Source organism: Amblyraja radiata, chromosome 32 (genome assembly GCF_010909765.2).
Source record: "Amblyraja radiata isolate CabotCenter1 chromosome 32, sAmbRad1.1.pri, whole genome shotgun sequence".
NCBI lineage: Eukaryota > Metazoa > Chordata > Chondrichthyes > Rajiformes > Rajidae > Amblyraja > Amblyraja radiata.
The window spans coordinates 1,508,934-1,529,229 of NC_045987.1; the positions used below are offsets into that span (position 1 = coordinate 1,508,934).

Consider the following 20,296-nt stretch of genomic DNA (forward strand, 5'->3'; position numbering starts at 1 on the left):
ATGGAAACAGGCCCTTCGGTGTGTCAGGCAGCATGTCAGCAGGACATGGGTGGGTAATGTTTCAGGTCAGGACCCTTCTTCAGATTCAGTATAAATTTGTTTGCAAAATAATGAATTAACCATTTTTTAATAATATGCAAGACATTTTGTTCAACAAATTTAGTTTATCAATTGCTCCAAATATCCTTATGCCACAAAACAAGCTTGTAAGAATAAAATGTGGCTGTTCTTCTACAGTTTAGGTAAATAATGGGTTTTACGTTTTATGTCCTGAAATATTAATAATAAGCACAAGAGATAAAAATATATGGTTTAACATGGTTTAATCCTCAGGGTTAATAAAAACCCATACATAAATGTATTGGTATGATTGAGTGCCGGACATTTGTTCAGACATTTTAGCACAACAAAACTATGTTTATTCCTCATCCCGTGGCACGTACAAAACTGTACAGATTATACCCATGATAGCAGCAGCGTCTCATTTCTCAAGCCAGTCAGGGAAAAAGGGCTAATCTGAGATAATACAGTTCCTATTACCGCACATAATTTTTTGGAAACAGCCGGAAGACCTTGTCCTCTTGTGATGGTTCAAAGCCATATTTTTCCAGGCGATTTGAGTCAAAGATACCTTCCCGAAAATCTTTCTCGATTTGCACAGCAGCAGTTTCCATGAAGAGCTTCTTGGCCGTTAGCGGCTGCTCTGTTCCACTCGGTGCTTTGTACGACACGTACGCTTTCAGGGAGAAACCTTTTAAATTAGGAACCACCAGCTCAGGCACCATTTTTTTGATCTTTACGAACTTGCCACTGGAAGTTATATATCCCGTTGGCTTGGCTCCCCTGGATCGGTAGAAACTCTTGGGACCACGTTTACTTGTGATTTCTGCGGTTCGATCAGCTCCTCGCACCAAACCTCGGGCCAGATTCGATAGTAATCCCATGGCTAATTACACCTAACAGAGATGGATAATTTTGTTAAGGATGCTCAACAGTCAAAGGTATAATTCTTCACTAACTTTCCAGTAGTTTGTTTAATTGCCAGTTTAGCCAGAGAAAAGCTTGTAATATTCCAAAAGAATTGTGCATGTTATAGGTGCAAGATCACTTAGAGGAAATGATGATAGTTAGAACTGTACAGGAACAGGCCTTTCAGCCCACAATGTCCATGCCAAACATTATGCCGTTAAACTAATCTCTGCCTGTCAACCCTTTCTATGCCTCTCATGATTTTATATCAGGTCTCTCCTCAACCTCTGACGTTCTGGAGAAAACAATCCAAGTTTGGCCAACCTCTCCAAATAGATACCACCTAATCCAGACAGCATTCTGGTCATCATCTTCCGTTCCTCTCAAAAGCCTCCACAAACTCCGGTAACAGGGCAACCAGAACTGTACGTAATACTCCAAATGTGGCCTAATCAAAGTCCTTTAAAGATGCAACATAACTGGCTGACTCTCATACTGAATGCCCGACCGAAGATGACAAACATACCATACACCTTTATCTATGTGTGATGTGGATTTGGACCCCAAGGTACCACTGAACATCAATGCTTGCCATGAACTATACACATTTTCGTTACAGATAACCTCCCAAAGTGCAACATCTCAGGATTAAAGATCTCAACAACTTGCTTGGATTAAACAACCCATTCCTGTAGCTGATCTGTGCTCCATGGTATACATTGACAACAACAGAGGTCCCAGCACTTCACACAGCCACTAACATCTTTTTCTGCTTACCATACTTTTGTATTGCAGGCAAGGAGACCAATCACCTTCCTTAAGATTTGTAATCAATCCACTGAAAAATATAGAATATCTGCTCGATCTATAGTACTAGATCTTAAGATAGACACAAAGTTCAAGTGTAACTGTCTGGAGAAAAAGGATGGATGATGTTTCAGGTCCCGACTCGAAATGTCACCTATCCTTTTTTTTTTCCAGCGATGCTGCCTGGTCCATTGAGTTACTCCAGCATTTTGTGTAAAAAAAGAACTGCAGATGCTGCAAAAATCGACGGTAGACAAAAATGCTGGAGAAACTCAGCGGGTGAGGCAGCATCTATGGAGCGAAGGAATAGGTGACGTTTCGGGTCGAGACCCAAAGGGTTTTTGACCAGCATTTTGTGTCTATCTTTGGTATAAACCAGCATCTGCAGTTCTTTGTCTCTACAGTTTAGCACGGCCTCTTACTGACTTGGCAGAGCAACATCGCCACCTGCAGTTCTCATTGAGATTTTACCACAGTTTCCAACAGTCAACGGTATATGCAACATCCAAAATACTTTAGTGGGGCGGGAGCAGGTTAAGAATGTGAATTGAGCAATTAGTGACAGTCACCACATTATGCAAACGATGTGATTATATTGGAGAGGATAGGGGGAAGATTTACAGAGTTGTTGCCAGAAATGGAAAATTTAAGATAGAGGAAAGAATGGATAGACGGGTTACTTTCATTGGTTCAGTGGTGCCCCAGCTGAGATTTCACTGAAATATAGAAAAAGTAAATAGGAAAGACTCATGAGCACTCGATGAGAGTTTCAAAGATTAAAAGCAATTGCTTGAACATGAAGAGACACAAAATGCTGGAGTAACTTAGCAGGTCAGGTAGTATCTCAGCGGGTCAGGCAGCATCAAAGGAATAGGTACACAAAATTGCTGGGGAAACTCAGCGGGTGCAGCAGCATCTATGGAGCGAAGGAAATAGGCGACGTTTCGGGCCGAAACCCTTCTTCAGACCCTGAAGAAGGGTTTCGGCCCGAAACGTCGCCTATTTCCTTCGCTCCATAGATGCTGCTGCACCCGCTGAGTTTCCCCAGCAATTTTGTGTACCTTCGATCTTCCAGCATCTGCAGTTCCTTTTTGTACTCAAAGGAATAGGTGTTGGGTCAAGACCCTTCTTCAACTGAGCTGAACGTTTTCCATGCTATTTGTGAAAGGAAGGAAAGAGCAAGAAAACAACACAGTCAGACTGTCAATCTGACAACAGATGAAGGGAAATGAGAGTGAAAGAATCGAATGAGGAAATGGGTGGAGTCATAGAGTGATACAGTGTGGAAACTTTCAGCCCAACTTGCCCACACCAGCCAACATGTCCCAGCTACACTAGTCCCACCTGCCTACATTTGGCGCATATCCCTCCAAACCTGTCTGATCCATGTACCTGTCTAACTGTTTCTCAAATGTTGGGATCGTCCCTGCCTCAACTACCTCCTCTGGTAGCTTGTGCCATAAAACTACCAACTTGGTGCGAAAACTTTACCCCTCAGATTCCGATGAAATCTTTTCCCCCTTCACCTTCAACCTATTTCTTCTGGTTCTCGATAGAGTCTTCAGAGATTTATGAAAGCATGTTGACGAATGTAACTGTGATGATGTGACTAGAAAAATAGATAAGGTGGAAACCCAGTGAATGCAGTATATTTAAATTTACAAAATGCATTTGATTAGATCCCACACGTTGAACAAGACTAAAGGACATGCAATTGGGAATAATATGCATTGAGAATTGGTTAACAAACAGAAAGCTTTTGGGTCTCCTTAATTAAACAGAAAAGGGATTGCTTGACATGGAAAGATTCAACAGACTGGATGGTGGGTTTGCCTTGTCAGGAAAGATTAAATAAACCACGTTTGCATCCTTGATAGACAATAGGTGCTGGAGTAGGCCATTCGGCCAGCACTGCCATTCAATGTGATCATAGCTTGATACTGCAGAGGTTCAGTCATTGGGTTAATTAAAACTGAGGACAAAAGATTTCTGTATGATAAAGAAATCAAGCAATGGAATAGTTCAAGAAAAGATACAGATTTTTAGTTTAGTTTAGTTTAGAGATACAGTGTGGAAACAGGCTCTTCGGCCCACCGTGTCCACGCTGACCAGCGATCCCGCACACTGCAATATCCTACACTAGGGACAATTTACAATTTTTACCAATCCAATTAACCTACAAACCTGTATGTTTTTGGAATATTGGACGTAACCGGAGCACCCGGGGAAAACCCATGCAGTCACAGTACAAACTCCGTACTGATAGCACCCGTGGTCAGGATCGAACCCAGATATCTGGCGCCGCAAGGCAGCAACACTACCACTGCGCCACAATGCCGACCTTTTTTTTACCGATGCGGAAGATCAACATGATTTTAATGAATGGCAGAAAAAGCTTGAAGGGACAGATGGTCTACTCTTACTCTAATCATAATTGAGAGGATTAAGGAAAACTATTTTCTCCAATAGGTGATAGGAGCCTGGACTCACTGCCTTTGGGGTAGAAATACGAATCACATTTAAAGAGTATTCAGATGCACACTTCAAGAGCAATGGCTACAAATTATGTGTGGAATATGGATTAGGCTGGGAAGCTATCTATGACAGTGGCAGTGAACTAGCCTTGCCCATTGCCTTAATTATTTTGTGATTCCATCAGATGGATGATAAACTCACACTGCTGTCCCGGTTCGACGTTCACCCAGTGGTCATCTTCCACAGACATCACTTCCCTCCCCTGTTCTTTGGCCCATCTACACAGGGCAACCCTAGCTCTTTGCCCGTCTTGTTTCAGCCCCTCACCCAGCGACTGTAGCGCACCGACCCTTTGCCCCCTCACCCAGTGGCCCTTCAGGCCCTCACCCTGCGGATCTTCAGTCCCTCACCCTCCCACCCTAGTCCCGGCCCTCACGATCAGACATCAGCCCAGAACGTAGCCTGAATGCGTTCACCCTCCTATCGCTGCCCCAGTCCTCTGCCCCTCACTCAGCGACCCTTCTGCCCCTCACCTCTGTCCAGCCCCGGTCGTTTGGCTCCTCACCCTGCTGCCCCTCACGTAGCGACCTTCACCCGGCGACCCTTCAGCCCCTCACCCAGCGACCCTCCCCCTGTACCCCTGGCCGGGGTACCACACCCTACCCCTCTCAACCCCTCATCCAGCAACCAGGCCGTAACACCAGGCCCTCACCCTGCGGCTCCTCAAACAGCCACCTTCACCCAGCGACCGTTCAGCCCCTCACCCAGCGACCCGAGTCCTTGGACCGTTCGGCCCTTCTCTCAGTGACCTTCACCCTCCCCCCCCCCCTCCCGTTCCTCACCGCCCCAACCATAGCCCCGGTCCTTCGGCCCCTCACCCTCCCTCCCCAACCTCCTGCGACCCTTCGGCCCCTCATCCTGTCACAGCAGTCCGAGCCCTTCATCCCCTTCTCTGTCCCCAGGGCCGCTCGGCCCCTCACCCTGCGATCCTTCAGTCCCGACTGTAGCCACAACCCTTGCACCCCCCCCTCACCGCACCTCCGGCCGCTCGGCCCCTCACTCAGCCACTCACCCGCGGTGCGGCCGCTCGGCCCCTCACTCACACACTCACCCGCCCGCCGTCTCGAACGCGGCGCCGCCACCGAACAAAGCGCGCGCACATTGGTTGTCTCGCGGGCGGCCAATGGGGGCGGCGGTTGGTGACGCGGGGGGTGGGGGCGGGGCTGGAGCGGGAGCGGGAGCGCGCGGCGCGGGGGCGGGGCTGGAGCTGGAGCGCGGGGGCGGGGCTGGAGCTGGAGCGCGGGGGCGGAGCTGGAGCGGGAGCGCGCGGCGCGGGGGCGGGGGCGGGGCTGGAGCTGGAGCGCGGGGGCGGGGCTGGAGCTGGAGCGCGGGGGCGGGGCTGGAGCTGGAGCTGGAGCGGGAGCGCGCGGCGCGGGGGCGGGGCTGGAGCTGGAGCGCGGGGGCGGGGCTGGAGCTGGAGCTGGAGTGGGAGCGCGCGGCGCGGGGGCGGGGGGCGGGGCGGGAGAGGCGGGAGCGCGCGGCGCGGGGGCGCGCGGGCCTATCAGGGCGCGGCGGGGGCGCGCGGCACAAGCCGCCCAGTGTTGGGTCAGCGGCGGCGGGCGGGAGGGAGGGACAGGCCGAGGCCCAGGCCTTGCGACCACCACCGCAGACAGACAGGCAGGAGGGCAGGCCCGGGGGCAAGGGGCGAGCCAGGGACCGACCGACACCCGGCCAGCAGCGGCCATGGACACCGTGCCGCCCGACCCCGACATGATGCTCGACCCCGGTGAGACTGACGAGGATGTGGCCACGACTAGAGGGTGACTGTGAGCAACAGGGAGAGGTTGAGTAGGGCTGGGACTCTAGTCCATGGAGGCAGGAGGGTGAGGGGGGATCTTATAGAGGTGTATAAAATCATCAGAGGAATAGATCAGGTAGACGCACAGAGTCTCTTGCCCAGAGTAAGGGGAATCGAGGATCAGAGGGTTTAAGGTGAAGGGGGAACGATTTAAAAGGAATCTGAGGGGTAACATTTTCACACAGTGGGTGTATGGAACGAGCTGCCAGAGGAGGTAGTTGAGGCTGGGACTATCCCAACATTTAAGAAACAGTTAGACAGGTACATGGATAGGACAGGTTTGGAGGTATATGGACCAAATGCAGGCAGGTGGGACTGGTGTAGATGGGACATGTTGGCCGGTGTGGGCATGTTGGGCCGAAGGGCCTGTTTTCATGTTGTATCACTCTGTGACTCTAAACTCTGGGTGAAGGTCCTGTGTTCGGACCCACGACCTACCCAGGCTCCGGCTAAACTGTAACTGTGCCCTCCTGGGCTCCTGAAGATGGATCTCGACCCGAAACATCACCTCTCTCCAGAGATTCTGTGTGTGTCCCGCTGAGTTACTCCAGCATTTTGTGTCTAGCTCCAGCTCTCTGCTTGGCTCCAGCCTGAGAATTAAAGGATGTTCTTTCAGGAAGGAGATGAGGAGAAATGTCTTTAGCCAGAGGGTGATGAACCTGTTGAATTCATTGCCACAGGCAGCTGTGAAGTCAATAGATATTGTTAAGGCACAGATAGATTCTTGATCAGTAAGGGTTATGGGGAGAAGACAGGAGGAAGGGGTTGAGAGGGAAGGTAGATCAGTAATAATTTAATGGTGGAGTAGACTTGATGGGCCGAATGGCCTAATTCTGCTCCTTGTACTTCAAGGTTCCAGCCCTGCTAACCGGCTCTCTCTCGGATAACTCTGGCAGGAATGGACACAAAGTGCTGGCGTAACTCAGCGGATCAGGATGCGTTTCTGGAGAATATGGATAGGTGACATTTTGGTTTGGGACCCTACTTCAGACTCCTATGCATGTTGATCAGTCATAAGATGGCCCAAAAAGTCAACTATCCATGTTCTCCAGAGATGCTGCCAGAGTTACTGTGCCTTCATGTGTATTAACCAGCATCTGCAGTTCTTTGTTTCCAAGAGTGGCAGGAAAACTGATCTTTAAAAAATAAACACATTCTCTAACTCGTGACAGTTTGCAGAACTCTGAAATATAAATGGATGTTGGTTTCCAAGTTTGAAAAATCAGAACGTAGCTACAGACCACATATGTAGGAAGGAACTGCAGATGCTGGTTTATACGAAGATAGACACAAAGTGCTGGAGTACTCAGTGGGTCAGACAGCATCTCTGGAGAAAAAGGGTGGGTGATGTTTTGACTCAGTATTCTTCTTCAGACTGAATTTAGAGGTGCTCTAGAAAGTAGAGTACCTCAGTAGGTCAGGCAGCATCTCTGGAGAGCATGGATGGGGCCAGTATCTCTGGACATCCATGTTCTCCAGGGATGCCACCTGATCTGCTGAGTTAGTCCAGGCACCTTGTGTCCAAAGTCTTTGAATAATTGATTCCCTTCTTGATAAGCAAGGGAATAAAAGGTTATTGTGGGTAACTGGGAAAGTGGAGCTTCAGGTACATTGTAATGTTTTGTGAGGTTATCAAATAGGAGAGTAGGCTTGAGGGACAAAGTCACCCACTGCTGCTCGTGTTTAACTCATTGTTATTTACATGTAGTGCATCCATCCGCAAGGGTGCCCTCGGGTATAAGTTCAAGTTCAATTTCAAGTGAGTTTATTGTCATGTGTCCCTGTATAGGACAATGAAATTCTTGCTTTGCTTAAGCACACAGAAAATAGTAGGCATTTACTACAAAACAGATACATGTGTCCATATACCATGATATAAATATATACACACATGATTAAATAAACTTGTAGTGCAAATAACAGAAAGTGGTTGCTAATAATCAGAGTTTTGTCCGAGCCAGGTTTAATAGCCTGATGGCTGAGGGGAAGTAGCTATTCCTGAACCTGGTTGTTGCAGTCTTCAGGCTCCTGTACCTTCTACCTGAAGGTAGCAGGGAGATCAGTGTGTGGCCAGGATGGTGTGGGTCTTTGAAGATACTGCCAGCTTTTTTGAGGCAGCGACTGCGATAAATCCCCTCAATGGAAGGAAGGTCAGAGCCGATGATGGACTGGGCAGTGTTTACTACTTTTTGTAGTCTTTTCCTCTCCAGGGCGCTCAAATTTCCGAACCAAGCCACGATGCAACCGGTCAGCATGCTCTCGACTGTGCACCTGTAGAAGTTAGAGAGAGTCTTCCTTGACAATCCGACTCTCCGTAATCTTCTCAGGAAGTAGAGGCGCTGATGAGCTTTTTTGATAATTGCGTTCGTGTTCTCGGACCAGGAAAGATCTTCAGAGATGTGCACCCCCAGGAATTTGAAGTTCTTGACCCTTTCAACCATCGACCCGTTGATATAAATGGGGCTGTGGGTCCCCCTCCTACTCCTTCCAAAGTCCACAATCAGTTCCTTGGTTTTGCTGGTGTTCAGGGCCAGGTTATTGCGCTGGCACCATATGAACAGTTGCTCAATCTCTCTTCTGTACTCTGACTCATCCCCATCAGTGATACGCCCCACAATAGTGGTGTCGTCAGCGAACTTGATGATGGAGTTCGCACTGTGGTTCGCTACGCAGTCATGGGTATAGAGTGAGTACAGCAGGGGGCTGAGCACGCAGCCTTGAGGTGCTCCCGTGCTGATTGTTATTGAGGCTGACACATTTCCACCAATACGAACAGACTGTGGTCTGTGGACTAGGAAGTCGAGGATCCAGTTGCAGAGGGATGCGCAGAGACCCAGTTCTGCGATTTTGGTAACCAGTTTGGAGGGGATGATTGTGTTAAATGCCGAGCTGTAATCAATGAATAACAGCCTGACATATGAGTTTTTGTTGTCCAAGTGGTCCAGTGCGGAGTGGAGGGCCAGAGGATGTGCTTGGTTATAGAGTAAACCCTCGTCATTACGGACCTCTTTGTAATGGATTTCGGTTATAGTGGACTGTCTCTCAGTCTTTCCACTGACTGGAAAACACAAAAAAAAATGTTTTTAACCGTACCTCACTACACGTGGGAATGTTTGAAAAACTGCACCAAACTTCGCTTGGGTAGTTTACACCCCAGCGGTATGAACATTGACTTCTCCAATTTCAAGTTGTCCTTGCTTTCTCCCTCTTTCCCCTCCCCTTCCCACCTCTCCCACAGCCCACTGTCTCCACCTCTTCATTTCTTCCCCCCCCCCCATCAGTCTGAGGAAGTGTCTCGACTCGAAACGTCACCTATTCCTTCGCTGCATAGATGCTGCCTCACCTGCTGAGTTTCTCCAGCATTTTTGTCTACCTTACGCCAAACTAAGGTTACCCTGGGAAGGCCGTTGGACTGACAAGCCGTTGGGATTGACAAATAATTGAGACTGACAAGCCGTTGCTTAGATCGACACTTATCTCTATTAAACAATGTAACAAACAGTCTTTAGTATTTTTAGCCTGCAGTGAGAAAAATACATTTTGTACGCTCAGCAGATTAGGCAGCGTCTATGGAAGGAGGAATGGAGAATGGAGTTAACGTTTAAAGTCAGTATCCCTTAACCCTGAACTCTGGGCTGGCTGCTGGTCGTGGGAATCTGACAGAGCGAGACAAGGTTTCCTCACCATGCCACACAGCCACGCCAACGTCAAAGATCTCCCATTTTGCTCTCATTCATTGGCTGCAGGAATCAGGAGCAGTGGTTATTGTTGTTTCCTAGCTGCACTGGACAAGGTGGTGCCAGGCGGGTTTCTTGTGCCGCTGCGCACCGTGTGGTGAGGCAGGTCCCACTGGGTTCTCAGTGACTGGACTCCGGGATCCTGACCGGGCTGTGGTATCAAACCATTACTCGGTTATAGTGGAAATCAGCAATAATGGGCATCATTCTCTCCCCCCACCCCCCCCCATATGGTCTGTTATAACCAGGGTTTACTGTATGTATTTTTGTTCATAAGTGAAATTGCCCCGAGGCAAATAAGAATTGGATGTAAACTGGGTGCTGCAAATGGGAATGGGTGCCCAGGTGCTAAAACTCAAATTGCCATCTAAACACGCAGCTGCTTTTGAGTCGTGTATGTTTTTGACTCTCGAGTTGACAGTCTGATTAGCAGCATACAACTAATGAATAGGCGTCGAATTAGGCCATTTAGCCCGTCAACTCTACTCTGCCATTCAATCATGGCTGATCTATCTCTCCCCCCTAACCCCATTCTCCTGCCTTCTCCCCATAACCTCTGACACCCGTACTAATCAAGAATCTATCTATCTCTGCCTTAAAAATATTCTCTGAGGGCCTCTACAGCCTTCTGTGGCAAAGAATTCCACAGATTCACCACCCTCTGACTAAAGACATTTCTCCTCATCTTCCTAAAAGAACATCCTTTAACTCTGAGGTTATGACCTCTGGTCCTAGACTCTCCCACTAGTGGAAACATCCTCTCCACATCCACTCTATCCAAGCCTTTCACTATTCTGTATGTTTCAACGAGGTCGCCCCTCATTCTTCACAACTGACAAACGTTCACCTTTGGATAACTTACTCATTCCTGGGATCATTCTTGTATAACATCTATGGTGCAGAAATTATGATAGGAGTATTAATGTCATGGCGAATTCATCATGCTGAATAACATTGCCACAGGCTGACCTCTGCTACATTTACTCCCATCTCAGTTGGTAGAAGAGTGTTTTATCAAAGTTATGTCTTTGAACATGTTCGCTGATAAGATAGTGGGAGTGTTCGGATATAAAGTTCAAAGCCAATAAATTCACCTCGTTTTAGAGATCACATGTTTTTTTTGCTATTTAAACAAAAACAAGATGTCACATTATAGATATTTTGTTTAGTTTTGAGTGATATTCATGAAATCAATGGAAGAGTTGACCGGGGTTATTGTGTTGTTGCCGTGTTTTATAATGTCTGCTGTGTATGCTTGGCTATGAGGTCGTTTTTCAACCGACATTTTACTCAGTATGGTGAAGGAAGTCTTATAAAAAGTGGGCAGTTTGTTGAAACCCAGGGCCCGCACCTTAGTAAAGCTTGGATGCTTCAACACACCCAGCACTTTGGAACTGGACTGGCAGATTTTCTGAATAATTGATTATAACTCTTACTAATTGAATATTGCTGCTATTAATACACCAACACAATTTAACCTTCGTTTAGATATTAATATAAATTTTCAAATGAATTAAAGGGAGCAAAATGCAGTGGGTTTAAAAGGAATTCTTAAAAGAGCGAGTTTATAGGGAAGGTAGACACAAAATGCTGGAGTAACTAAGCGGGTGAGGCAGCATCTCTGGAGAGAAGGAATGGGCTAAGTTTCGGGTTGCGATTTTGTCTGAAGAAGGGTCTTGACCGAAACGTCGCCCATTCCTTCTCTCCAGAGATGCTGCCTCACCCGCTGAGTTACTCCAGCATTTTGTGTCTACCTTTGATTTAAACCAGCATCTGCAGATCTTTCTTACACAGAGTTTATAGGGAACACAGAACTGGGGTTGTAAGAAAGCGTGAGAAACAGGAGCTCCCAAAAGTATTTTAAGGGAGTGTGGGAATGTTGTCCCTGGAGGGGTTAAAGAGGGCGCGCGGAATGAGGCTGTATTTGAATAATATTGTATACCAGCTTCTCGTATAGTCTACGTAACATGCCTTTTACGGCACAGAAATTATGATAGAGGAGTATTGTTGCTTTATGTGTCACCTGCTAAAATCTGTTGTGCATTTTGTATTCCAAATCTATGGAAAGTTGAACTGCTAATTATTACTAATGAACTACTATGTCTTGATGAGTACGGGTGTCAGAGATTACGGGGTAATGAGGTTAGGAGGGAGAGATAGATCGGCCATGATTGAATAGCGGAGTGGACTTGATGGGCCGAATGGCCTAATTCTGCTCTTATCACATGATCTAATGATTATCATGACATTGATTCATTAAAACCAGTGGTGATATGGCACAATCACAATGGGCCATTGCTGTAGGGCACAGGAAAACTCAGCTTTAATAAATTATTCAAATGGCTTGTGGGTATCTGGGATATAAAACTTTATAAAATCTCCACTTCCACCTACATTCCTTCTCTAGCTTCACAATTCACAACACTTCAAACTTATTGACATTTACCTTCTATCTTTCCACCTCTGCCCTTTGTCCCACCATCTGTCTATCAAATAACTCCACACCTTCGTCCGCCCGTTACCTGCCAGGGTTTGTCCTGCCCTTCCTCTCTGGAAGCTTTCTTCCCCCCCCCCCCCCACCTCCACAATCAGTCTGAAGAAGGGTCCCGACCCAAAATATCACCTATCCATGGATAGACACAAAGTGCTGGAGTAACTCAGCGGGTCAGGCGGCATCTTTGGAGAACATGGATTGGTGATGTTTTGGGTCCGGACCTTTCTTCAGACTCGAGGTGCTGCCTGACCCGCTGAATTACTCCCGCACTTTGTGTCAATTTTAAACTATCATCTGCAGTTCTTTGTTCTACCTGTGATGTCACCTGTCCATGTTCTCCAGAACTGCTGTGTGATCCGCTGAGTTACTTCCACACTTTGCATCTCCTGCTGTAAACCAGCATCTGCTGTTTCCTTGTTTTCTACATAAACATGTTTTTGCCAGTTTCAAGGCTCTCATTAAAGCTTCTGGGAATTCAGGGTTGGTCAGGCAACGTCCCTGGAGAGAGAAGTCCAGTCATGGTTTCATCAGATCTGGAAATGTCAGAGTTGTACAGGGTTCGTGTAATAGAGGAATACAAGCATGAACCTAGGGAACGGTCTGTACTTCAGCAACAGGCAGCTGAGGTTAGATAATGAAAGAACAGCTGTTGCAAGGACGGAGGCTAGGAATGGGACAAGAACCAAAGTTGGTGAAAATAGGAACAACAGGATCAATACCAATAGATCAGAGAATTTGGAACAGGAGTGAGTGAGATACGTTCACAGTAACATTGACTATCGGGTTAAAGTTCTACAAAATAGTCACCCAGTTATTGTTCCCTTTGCTCTACCCTCTATACACCCTCTACAGGCAAAGCATACCTCCAATGTTATCTATACATTTGCCGCTGAATATTAGGTGTTAAAGAGGAGTGTTACCTGCACATGTTGATCTGGGGGGCAGTTGTACTCTCTGCACAATAGCCAGGGACAGAGACTTGGTCTATGAATGTATACGGAGAAATGATTATACAGGAGCAAGTAACCTGACCAGGTCACTGTACAACAGTAAGTGGTGAGAGAGCAGTAATAAGACAAAATCATGTAATAGCTGGAAACGCTGTGTACTATCACACCCTATGCCCTCTTCTTGCTGCTACCACAGGCAGGCAGTACTGAAGCCCAAACACCCACACCACCAGCGACATGAACAGCTTCTTTCCTACAGCGAGCAGGTTCTTAAACCATCCTGTACAACCCTAATCCTAGCTTAGCAACAGAACCCTACAGACATCTTGTTTTACAATTGTGGTTTGCATAGTCAGTAGTTCTGCTATAAGGCTTGTTTCCAGACTGGGAATTAGATATAAAGTGATTAATGAATCAGGGAGCACTATTCCAGAAGGGTCGCAACCTGAAATATCACCTAACCATGTTCTCCACAGATGCTGTCTGACTCACTGAGTTACTCCAGCACTCTGTGAAACGTCACCAATCCATGTTCGCCACAGATGCTGCCTGACCCGCTGAGTTACTCCAGCACTATGTGAAACGTCACCTATCCATGTTCTCCACAGATGCTGCCTGACTCGCTGAGTTACTCCAGCACTCTGTGAAACGTCACCTATCCATATTCTCCACAGATGCTCCCTGACCCGCTGAGTTACTCCAGCACTCTGTGAAACGTCACCTATCCATGTTCGCCACAGATGCTGCCTGACCCGCTGAGTTACTCCAGCACTCTGTGAAACGTCACCTATCCATGTTCTCCACAGATGCTGCCTGACCCGCTGAGTTACTCCAGCACTCTGTGAAACGTCACCTATCCATGTTCGCCACAGATGCTGCCTGACCCGCTGAGTTACTCCAGCACTCTGTGAAACGTCACCTATCCATGTTCTCCACAGATGCTGCCTGACCCGCTGAGTTACTCCAGCATTTTGTGCTCTTTATGTAAACCAGCAACTGCAGTTGCTTGTTTTTACTATTGGGCATTACCCGGGCCGAATTGGCTGTAACAGTTTGGTGCATGGATAGAACGGGTTTGGAGGAATATGGACCAAGCGCAGGCAGGTGGGACTAGTGTAGCTGGGACATTGTTGGCCGCTGTGGGCAAGTTGGGCCGAAGGGCCTGTTTCCACACTGTATGACTCTATGCTTCTCTATAACACAATTTAGATTGGGAACTAGAGAACAACATAAAAGTTACTTTGGAAATTGACAAGCAGGAAAAACAGTCTAAGGCACAAAGACTGCCACGTAATCTCACATTAGTCCCTTAAGAACACAGACTATCAGCTTCACGACATCCAGCCATTAACATTGATAAGCAATGTCTTCTGTTGACACTTGTTCAATGATACTCTTATTAAACAATGTAACATATGGACTTTAGTCATTTTAGTGTGCTGCAATAAAGATAAACTTTAAGCTATTAAAATGTCCTTTTAAAAAAAAAATTCTACAGGGGAAAATTTTTTTTTGCGAGTCTGAAAGTCTCTGAAATAACCCCCTTTTTGAAATGAACACAATTATTAATATTTCTTCGGAAGGCAATTACATTATAGTAGAGTATAGCCACTGTCAGTCTGAAGAAGGGTCTCGACCTGAAACGTTACCTATTCCTTTTTCTCCAGAGATGCTATCTGACCTGCTGAGTTACTCCAGCACTTTCTGTCTATCTTCAGTGTAAACCAGCATCTGCAGTTCCTTCCTACACATTATAGTAGAACTACCTGCAATGTCTTCTTTTAGGCACAGTCTTTTTGTTTTCATTGTTGCAAAATTGGTGTGTAATTAATGTATTTGTGTGTTGTCCATGTCTGTGTCTTTGTGATGCTCCTGGAAGGAAGATTTTCATTGCACCTGTAATCACGGCATTTGTGCATATCATAAGCTTGACTTAAGTTGTGACTGGAATCCATAAGGCTATGTGCCTGTCAAATGTCTGAGTGAGAGACAGAGTTGTGACTGGAGAAGGAGTAGAGAGATGAAAGATGAAAATGTTAAACATCATATGGATACTAGGTTCTGCTGGAAGAGTTGGAGGAGCCAGAGTCAATGCATAATGTTGAGGGTAATACTTCTGGGCATATTGGGTGAGCTTCATGGAAACTGGCATGGGGCTGAACCTGTTGCTGAAGGGCTCTTTTGAATTATTGATGGTATACTTAGTCACCGTGTGGAGCAATTATATTACAACTGAAACCAGGCTGGGACCAACACCCTTGTGAATCAGTAGGTTGGGTTGGGGACAGGACATTGAACTTAAAATAAAAGGAGTTGTAAGCAGGTTAGTTGAAGACGTTGTTTTTTGTTCTCTTTGAATATAACTAAGTTTAAATAAAATAATTCTTGGAATCTAGATTGGCCTTTATTGTCCATCTTCTTGGGAAGTAGTTGTAAATAGCCTTCTTAACTCTGTGATCCTACTTGTGAAGGTATTCACACTGTGCAATTGGGAGGATATCCCAAGATATATTTTAGATGGAGATTTGATGTATTTCTAAGTCACTGTGGTCTGTAAGTAGGGGGAACCTTCAAGTGGTGGTGTTCTCATGCCAGTGAATCAATTTAAAAGCAAAATATGCAGATGCTGGAAATCTGATGTAAGACAGAAACCGTGGGGAAATACTCAGCAGGTCCGGCAGCATCAATGGCGAGAGAAATGGGGTTAACTTCTCATGGATCCTGTGCTTTCTATATCAGTGATCAGGGTGTTTGCTCAGTAACTTGCTGTAAGCTACTGTGAATGAAGATGCATAAACCGCTGGCGTAATTGCTATCGAGGTGACAGAATAGTGAAATACTTGGAGAGGATGTTTCCACTAGTGGGAGAGTCTAGGTGATAGCCTCAGAATTAAAGGACGTTATTTTAAGAAGGAGATGAGGAGGAATTTCTTTAGTCAGAGGGTGGTGAATCTGTGGAATTCTTTGCCACAGAAGGCTGTGGAGGCCAAGTCAGTGGATACATTTGAGGCAGAGATAGATATATTTTTGATTAGTACGCCACACTTTTCAGTTTTTAATTTGTAAAAAAATTTGAAACCCATGTATAATTTTCCTTCCACTTCACAATTATGCGCCACTTTGTGTTGGTCTATCACATAAAATCCCAATAAAATACATTTACGTTTGTGGTTGTAACGTGACAAGATGTGGAAAAATTCAAGGGGTATGAATACTTTTGCAAGCCACTGTAGATCAGCCATGATTGAATGGCAGAGTAGACTTGGTGGGCCGAATGGCCTAATTCTTCTATCACATATGATCTTATGATAGGGTGTCGTAGAGTTGTACAGCGTGGAAACAGGTCCCTTGCCCGTGCCGTCTAATGTATTTTGTTCTGAGTGAAAGACAGACACAAAATGCTGGAGTAATTCAGCTGGTCAGGAATAGGTGACGTTTCGGGTCGAGACTCTTCTTCAGGCTCTGATGGAGGGTCTCGACCCGAAACGTCACCTATTTCTTTTTCTCCAGAAATGCCGTCTGACCCACACAGTTACTCCAGCTTTTTGTGTTGTTCTTTGGTGTAGACCAGCATCTGCAGTTCCTTCCTGCACATTTAGTCCTGAGCCATGTTTCTAACTCTCTGCTTTGTTTCTTTGTTCCAGACGCATTGAAGGAACCGGACGGCTGCGTGGGCTCTGAGGTACTTTGCCCGTTTCTCTATACATCAGCCATGGACGTCAGCACTGCCAAGTCCAGGGTATTGGTCAAGCTCTTGGTGCATACATGGTGATGGGATTGGTGTGAGATGTAAAATGGTATCAGATTGTGCAAGGTGCAGTAGGAGGCGAATATAAAATAGAACATGGTCTATTCTGACTCTCACAATTTTATTAGTTCAATCAGATTTCATGAAGTGCAATTTTTGTTGGCTGTTGTATGGGCCTTTCTCATATGGTAAACCCAACTTAACTGTCAGGTCAAGACGTAGCCATGCAACTGGTACCATGCAGTCCTGTTCAACATGTGGGACATGCTCATCCTCATGGAGAGTCTGCTTTGGCGGACCAGGTGGAAGAGATCTTTATCAACCAACGGCTGGAAATGCGACGCAGCAACACACTGTGGAATGCCAAGGGCTAATCAGAGCACTAATGGGCCTGTCCCACTTATGCGACTTCTCCGGCGACAGCCAGCACCGGAAATGCTCAACTTGTAGAACATTCAGCGGCGACCAGAAAGACACTACGACTCTTTGGGCGACTGAGGAGACTACTCACGATCATACAGGCGACACCCTGGCGACATGTCGTGAGTAGTCGCCCAAAGAGTCGTACCTTGTTCTGGTTGCCGCTGGATTTTCAACATGTTGGAAATTTTCGGAGACCTGCCGCGACTATGACGGGTGCTGGCAAGTCGCCGAAAAAATCGTGTAAGTGGGACAGGCCCTTAAAGATGACATGGCCATCCACTGCAGCCAAGGAGTCTCCCGACGTGATGATTTTTCATACCACTGGACTCTGACTTCTGCAGGCAAAAGAGTGGGGTTGTTACAGTGCACCAGCTTCTCCACATTAAACTCATTCACGAGTGGGTTTTTGTGCAGCCCTCTTCTCTGGACTCGTGAGCCATGTCAGAACTCACCAGAATTGAGACTGCACAACCGCCATCGACGGCACCGACAGGCAACCACCAAACCCACCTTGATAGTGTGAAACATTCATCTGATTTCAGTCTCTCTGGATGTTGCCTCACCTCTTGAATACTTCCATTATTCTCCCTTTTACTTTGATTTCCAACGTTACAGTTTTTGCTGGGTAGGCAAGTGTTTTTAAGAGAACAGGAGACTTAATAAAGATAATTTTATAGAGGAAGGTCATTTCCTTTAGTGAAAAACGAAGGACCTTGGGTATAAAGTAATTGGTAGAAAGACTAGAGAGAGAGATGAAGGTAGAAATGTCATTCAGTTGACAGGTTGTGTGGTTCTTGCTGCTTGAAAGGGTGGAGAATGCAAAAAGCTATGCATTTGGACACTGGCATGGGTTATTTGGAGGGGTGGCACGGTGGCGCAGCGGTAGAGTGGCTGCCTTACAGCACCAAGGATCCATGTTCAATCCCGACTTTGGGTGCGTGTTTGTACGGAGTTTGTACGTTCTCCCCATAACCTGTGTGGGATTTTTTCGGGTGCTCCATTTCCTCCCACACTACACAGACGTACAGGTTTGTAGGTTAATTGGCTCAGAATAAATGTAAATTGTTCCTAGTGTGTGTAGGATAATGTTAGTGTACGGGGATCACTGGTCGGCGTGGACTCGGTGGGCCGAAGGGCCTGTTTCCACATTGTATCTCTAAACTAAACTAAACCTGTGTACTACAGGGCTATGGGTCCAACGCTGGAACGGGGGATTAGATAGCTTAGCTGTTTTCCAGCTACACAGGCAGCCAATGATTTTGTTACTCTTAATTATCTGAATTTGCTTTTCTTCACGTTTGGAATTGTCACAGATGCTTCAGAAGTTAATGTCCGTGTTGCCATGGTGTAGAGTTTGGGGTAGGGGAAATTGTAGTCCTGAGTTTTGAGAAAAGTTTTCAGTTTCTGCAATGGGTCATTGAGTGCTCCCCTGTTTTCATTCAGTGGTTTGATAGTTCATCACTTGGGCTATATAAAGGTTTTATGGTATTACTCAATGTAAATGCATGCTTTTGATGCTGGTCCCAATGCACCCCCAACTTAATGATAACAGGACCAATGTAAAGAATCTGCAAACAAAAAAAATAAATAATAATTTAGAGCGTTTAGTGGGATATGGAGCAAATGCAGGTAAATGGAACTGGATTAGTTGAGGCATTTTGATCAGCATGGACAATTTGGGCTGAAGGGCCTAGTTTTGGATGACTACTACTGCCGAACTGTATGGAACAGAATTTATAGATGCTCTCCTAAATTATTGTTAGACTTTGGAGTTAATAAAACACTTTTTTAAAGTAAGTATTTTCACATTAATTGCCACAGGTTGGGATACCAATTAGTGGGGATCTTCCTGCATTAGTCCAGCAGTTTGTGGAAGACAAACTCCAAACCACCATGGTACGTATGTATAGTCACCTGATCGATGGGGAGGGTGATGAACTTTACTGTTTTTGCATTTGTTGGGGTCTTGCTGCACAAAAGAGTGCTACACATAGAGTGATACAGCACGGAAACAGGCCCTTCAGCCCAACTTGCCCATGCCGACCAACATGCCCCATCTACACTAGTCTCACCTGCTTGTGTTTGGCTCATATCCCTCTAAACCTCTCGTATCCATGTACCTGTCACCTAAATGTTTTTAAACATAAAGGTAGTACCTGTCTCAACTTCCTCCTCTGGCAACTCGTTCCATACACCCACCACCCTTTGTGTAAAGACAAAAGTTGTCCTTCAGCTTCCTATTAAATCTCCCCTCGCCTTAAACCTGTTTCCTCTGGTTCTAGATTCCCTTATAATGGGTAAAGGATTCTGTGTGTTTACCCGATCTATTTCTCTCATGTTTATACAATAGAATGTTCATTCATAAGGCTGTTCCATAATATTCACGTGACTGGGTAGAATGCCAACCCATGATTTAATTCCGACGTGTAGATTTTCAACGGTACTAGGTACAGTGAAATACTTTGTTTTGCACACAACCCAGTAACCCTCAACTAGGCCATACACAAGACAAAGATACAAAAGCTCACCTAACAGTCCTATCTATAGGTAGACACAAAGTGCTGGAGTAACTCAGCAGGACAGGCAGCATCTCTGGAGAGAAGGAATGGGTGATCCTTCTTCAGCCTTCAGTCCTATCTATAGCCCTTGCCTTCATGTCCAGGCACTGTTGCCATCTACACTAATGCCATCTACCTGAATTACTTCCGTAATGAGTGCCAATTGTCACTTGTCAATTGAGTGGAGTTCTAGACACTCGAACTGTACCCATTGACCCACAGGCATGCTTTACAGTAGTGTGTACCTAGACAAAGTTCGAAGTTGGCATGGATCAGA

At 46.1% G+C, this 20,296-nt stretch overlaps 2 protein-coding genes across 6 annotated transcripts in view; one reads left to right on the forward strand and one right to left on the reverse strand.

Moving 5' to 3' along the window:
- Positions 1-306: 306 nt before the first annotated feature.
- mrpl41 (mitochondrial ribosomal protein L41) lies at positions 307-5,467 on the reverse strand. 4 transcript variants are annotated; one of them, XM_033049314.1, is made up of 2 exons: positions 5,363-5,467; positions 307-956 (listed from the first exon to the last, which is right to left on the reverse strand). In XM_033049314.1, exon 2 carries the CDS (start codon positions 942-944, stop codon positions 537-539), a length of 408 nt encoding a protein of 135 aa, XP_032905205.1. In that variant the 5' UTR covers positions 945-956; positions 5,363-5,467; the 3' UTR covers positions 307-536. The 4 variants fall into 4 exon arrangements, with proteins under 4 accessions (XP_032905205.1, XP_032905207.1, XP_032905206.1 ...); XM_033049316.1 differs by having other exon boundaries at positions 307-946; positions 5,367-5,465; XM_033049315.1 differs by having other exon boundaries at positions 5,324-5,422.
- Positions 5,468-5,840: 373 nt separating this feature from the next.
- The window catches only part of pnpla7 (patatin like phospholipase domain containing 7), a 122,828-nt gene continuing 108,372 nt past the window's right edge, over positions 5,841-20,296 (forward strand). The window contains exons 1-3 of one of the 2 annotated variants that reach the window (XM_033049375.1): positions 5,841-6,037; positions 16,935-17,029; positions 19,283-19,357. In XM_033049375.1, coding sequence (XP_032905266.1) covers positions 5,995-6,037; positions 16,935-17,029; positions 19,283-19,357 — 213 coding nt within the window. In that variant the 5' untranslated portion in view covers positions 5,841-5,994. The remainder of the gene's footprint in view (positions 6,038-16,934; positions 17,030-19,282; positions 19,358-20,296) is intronic. The other variant, XM_033049376.1, reaches the window with a different exon arrangement.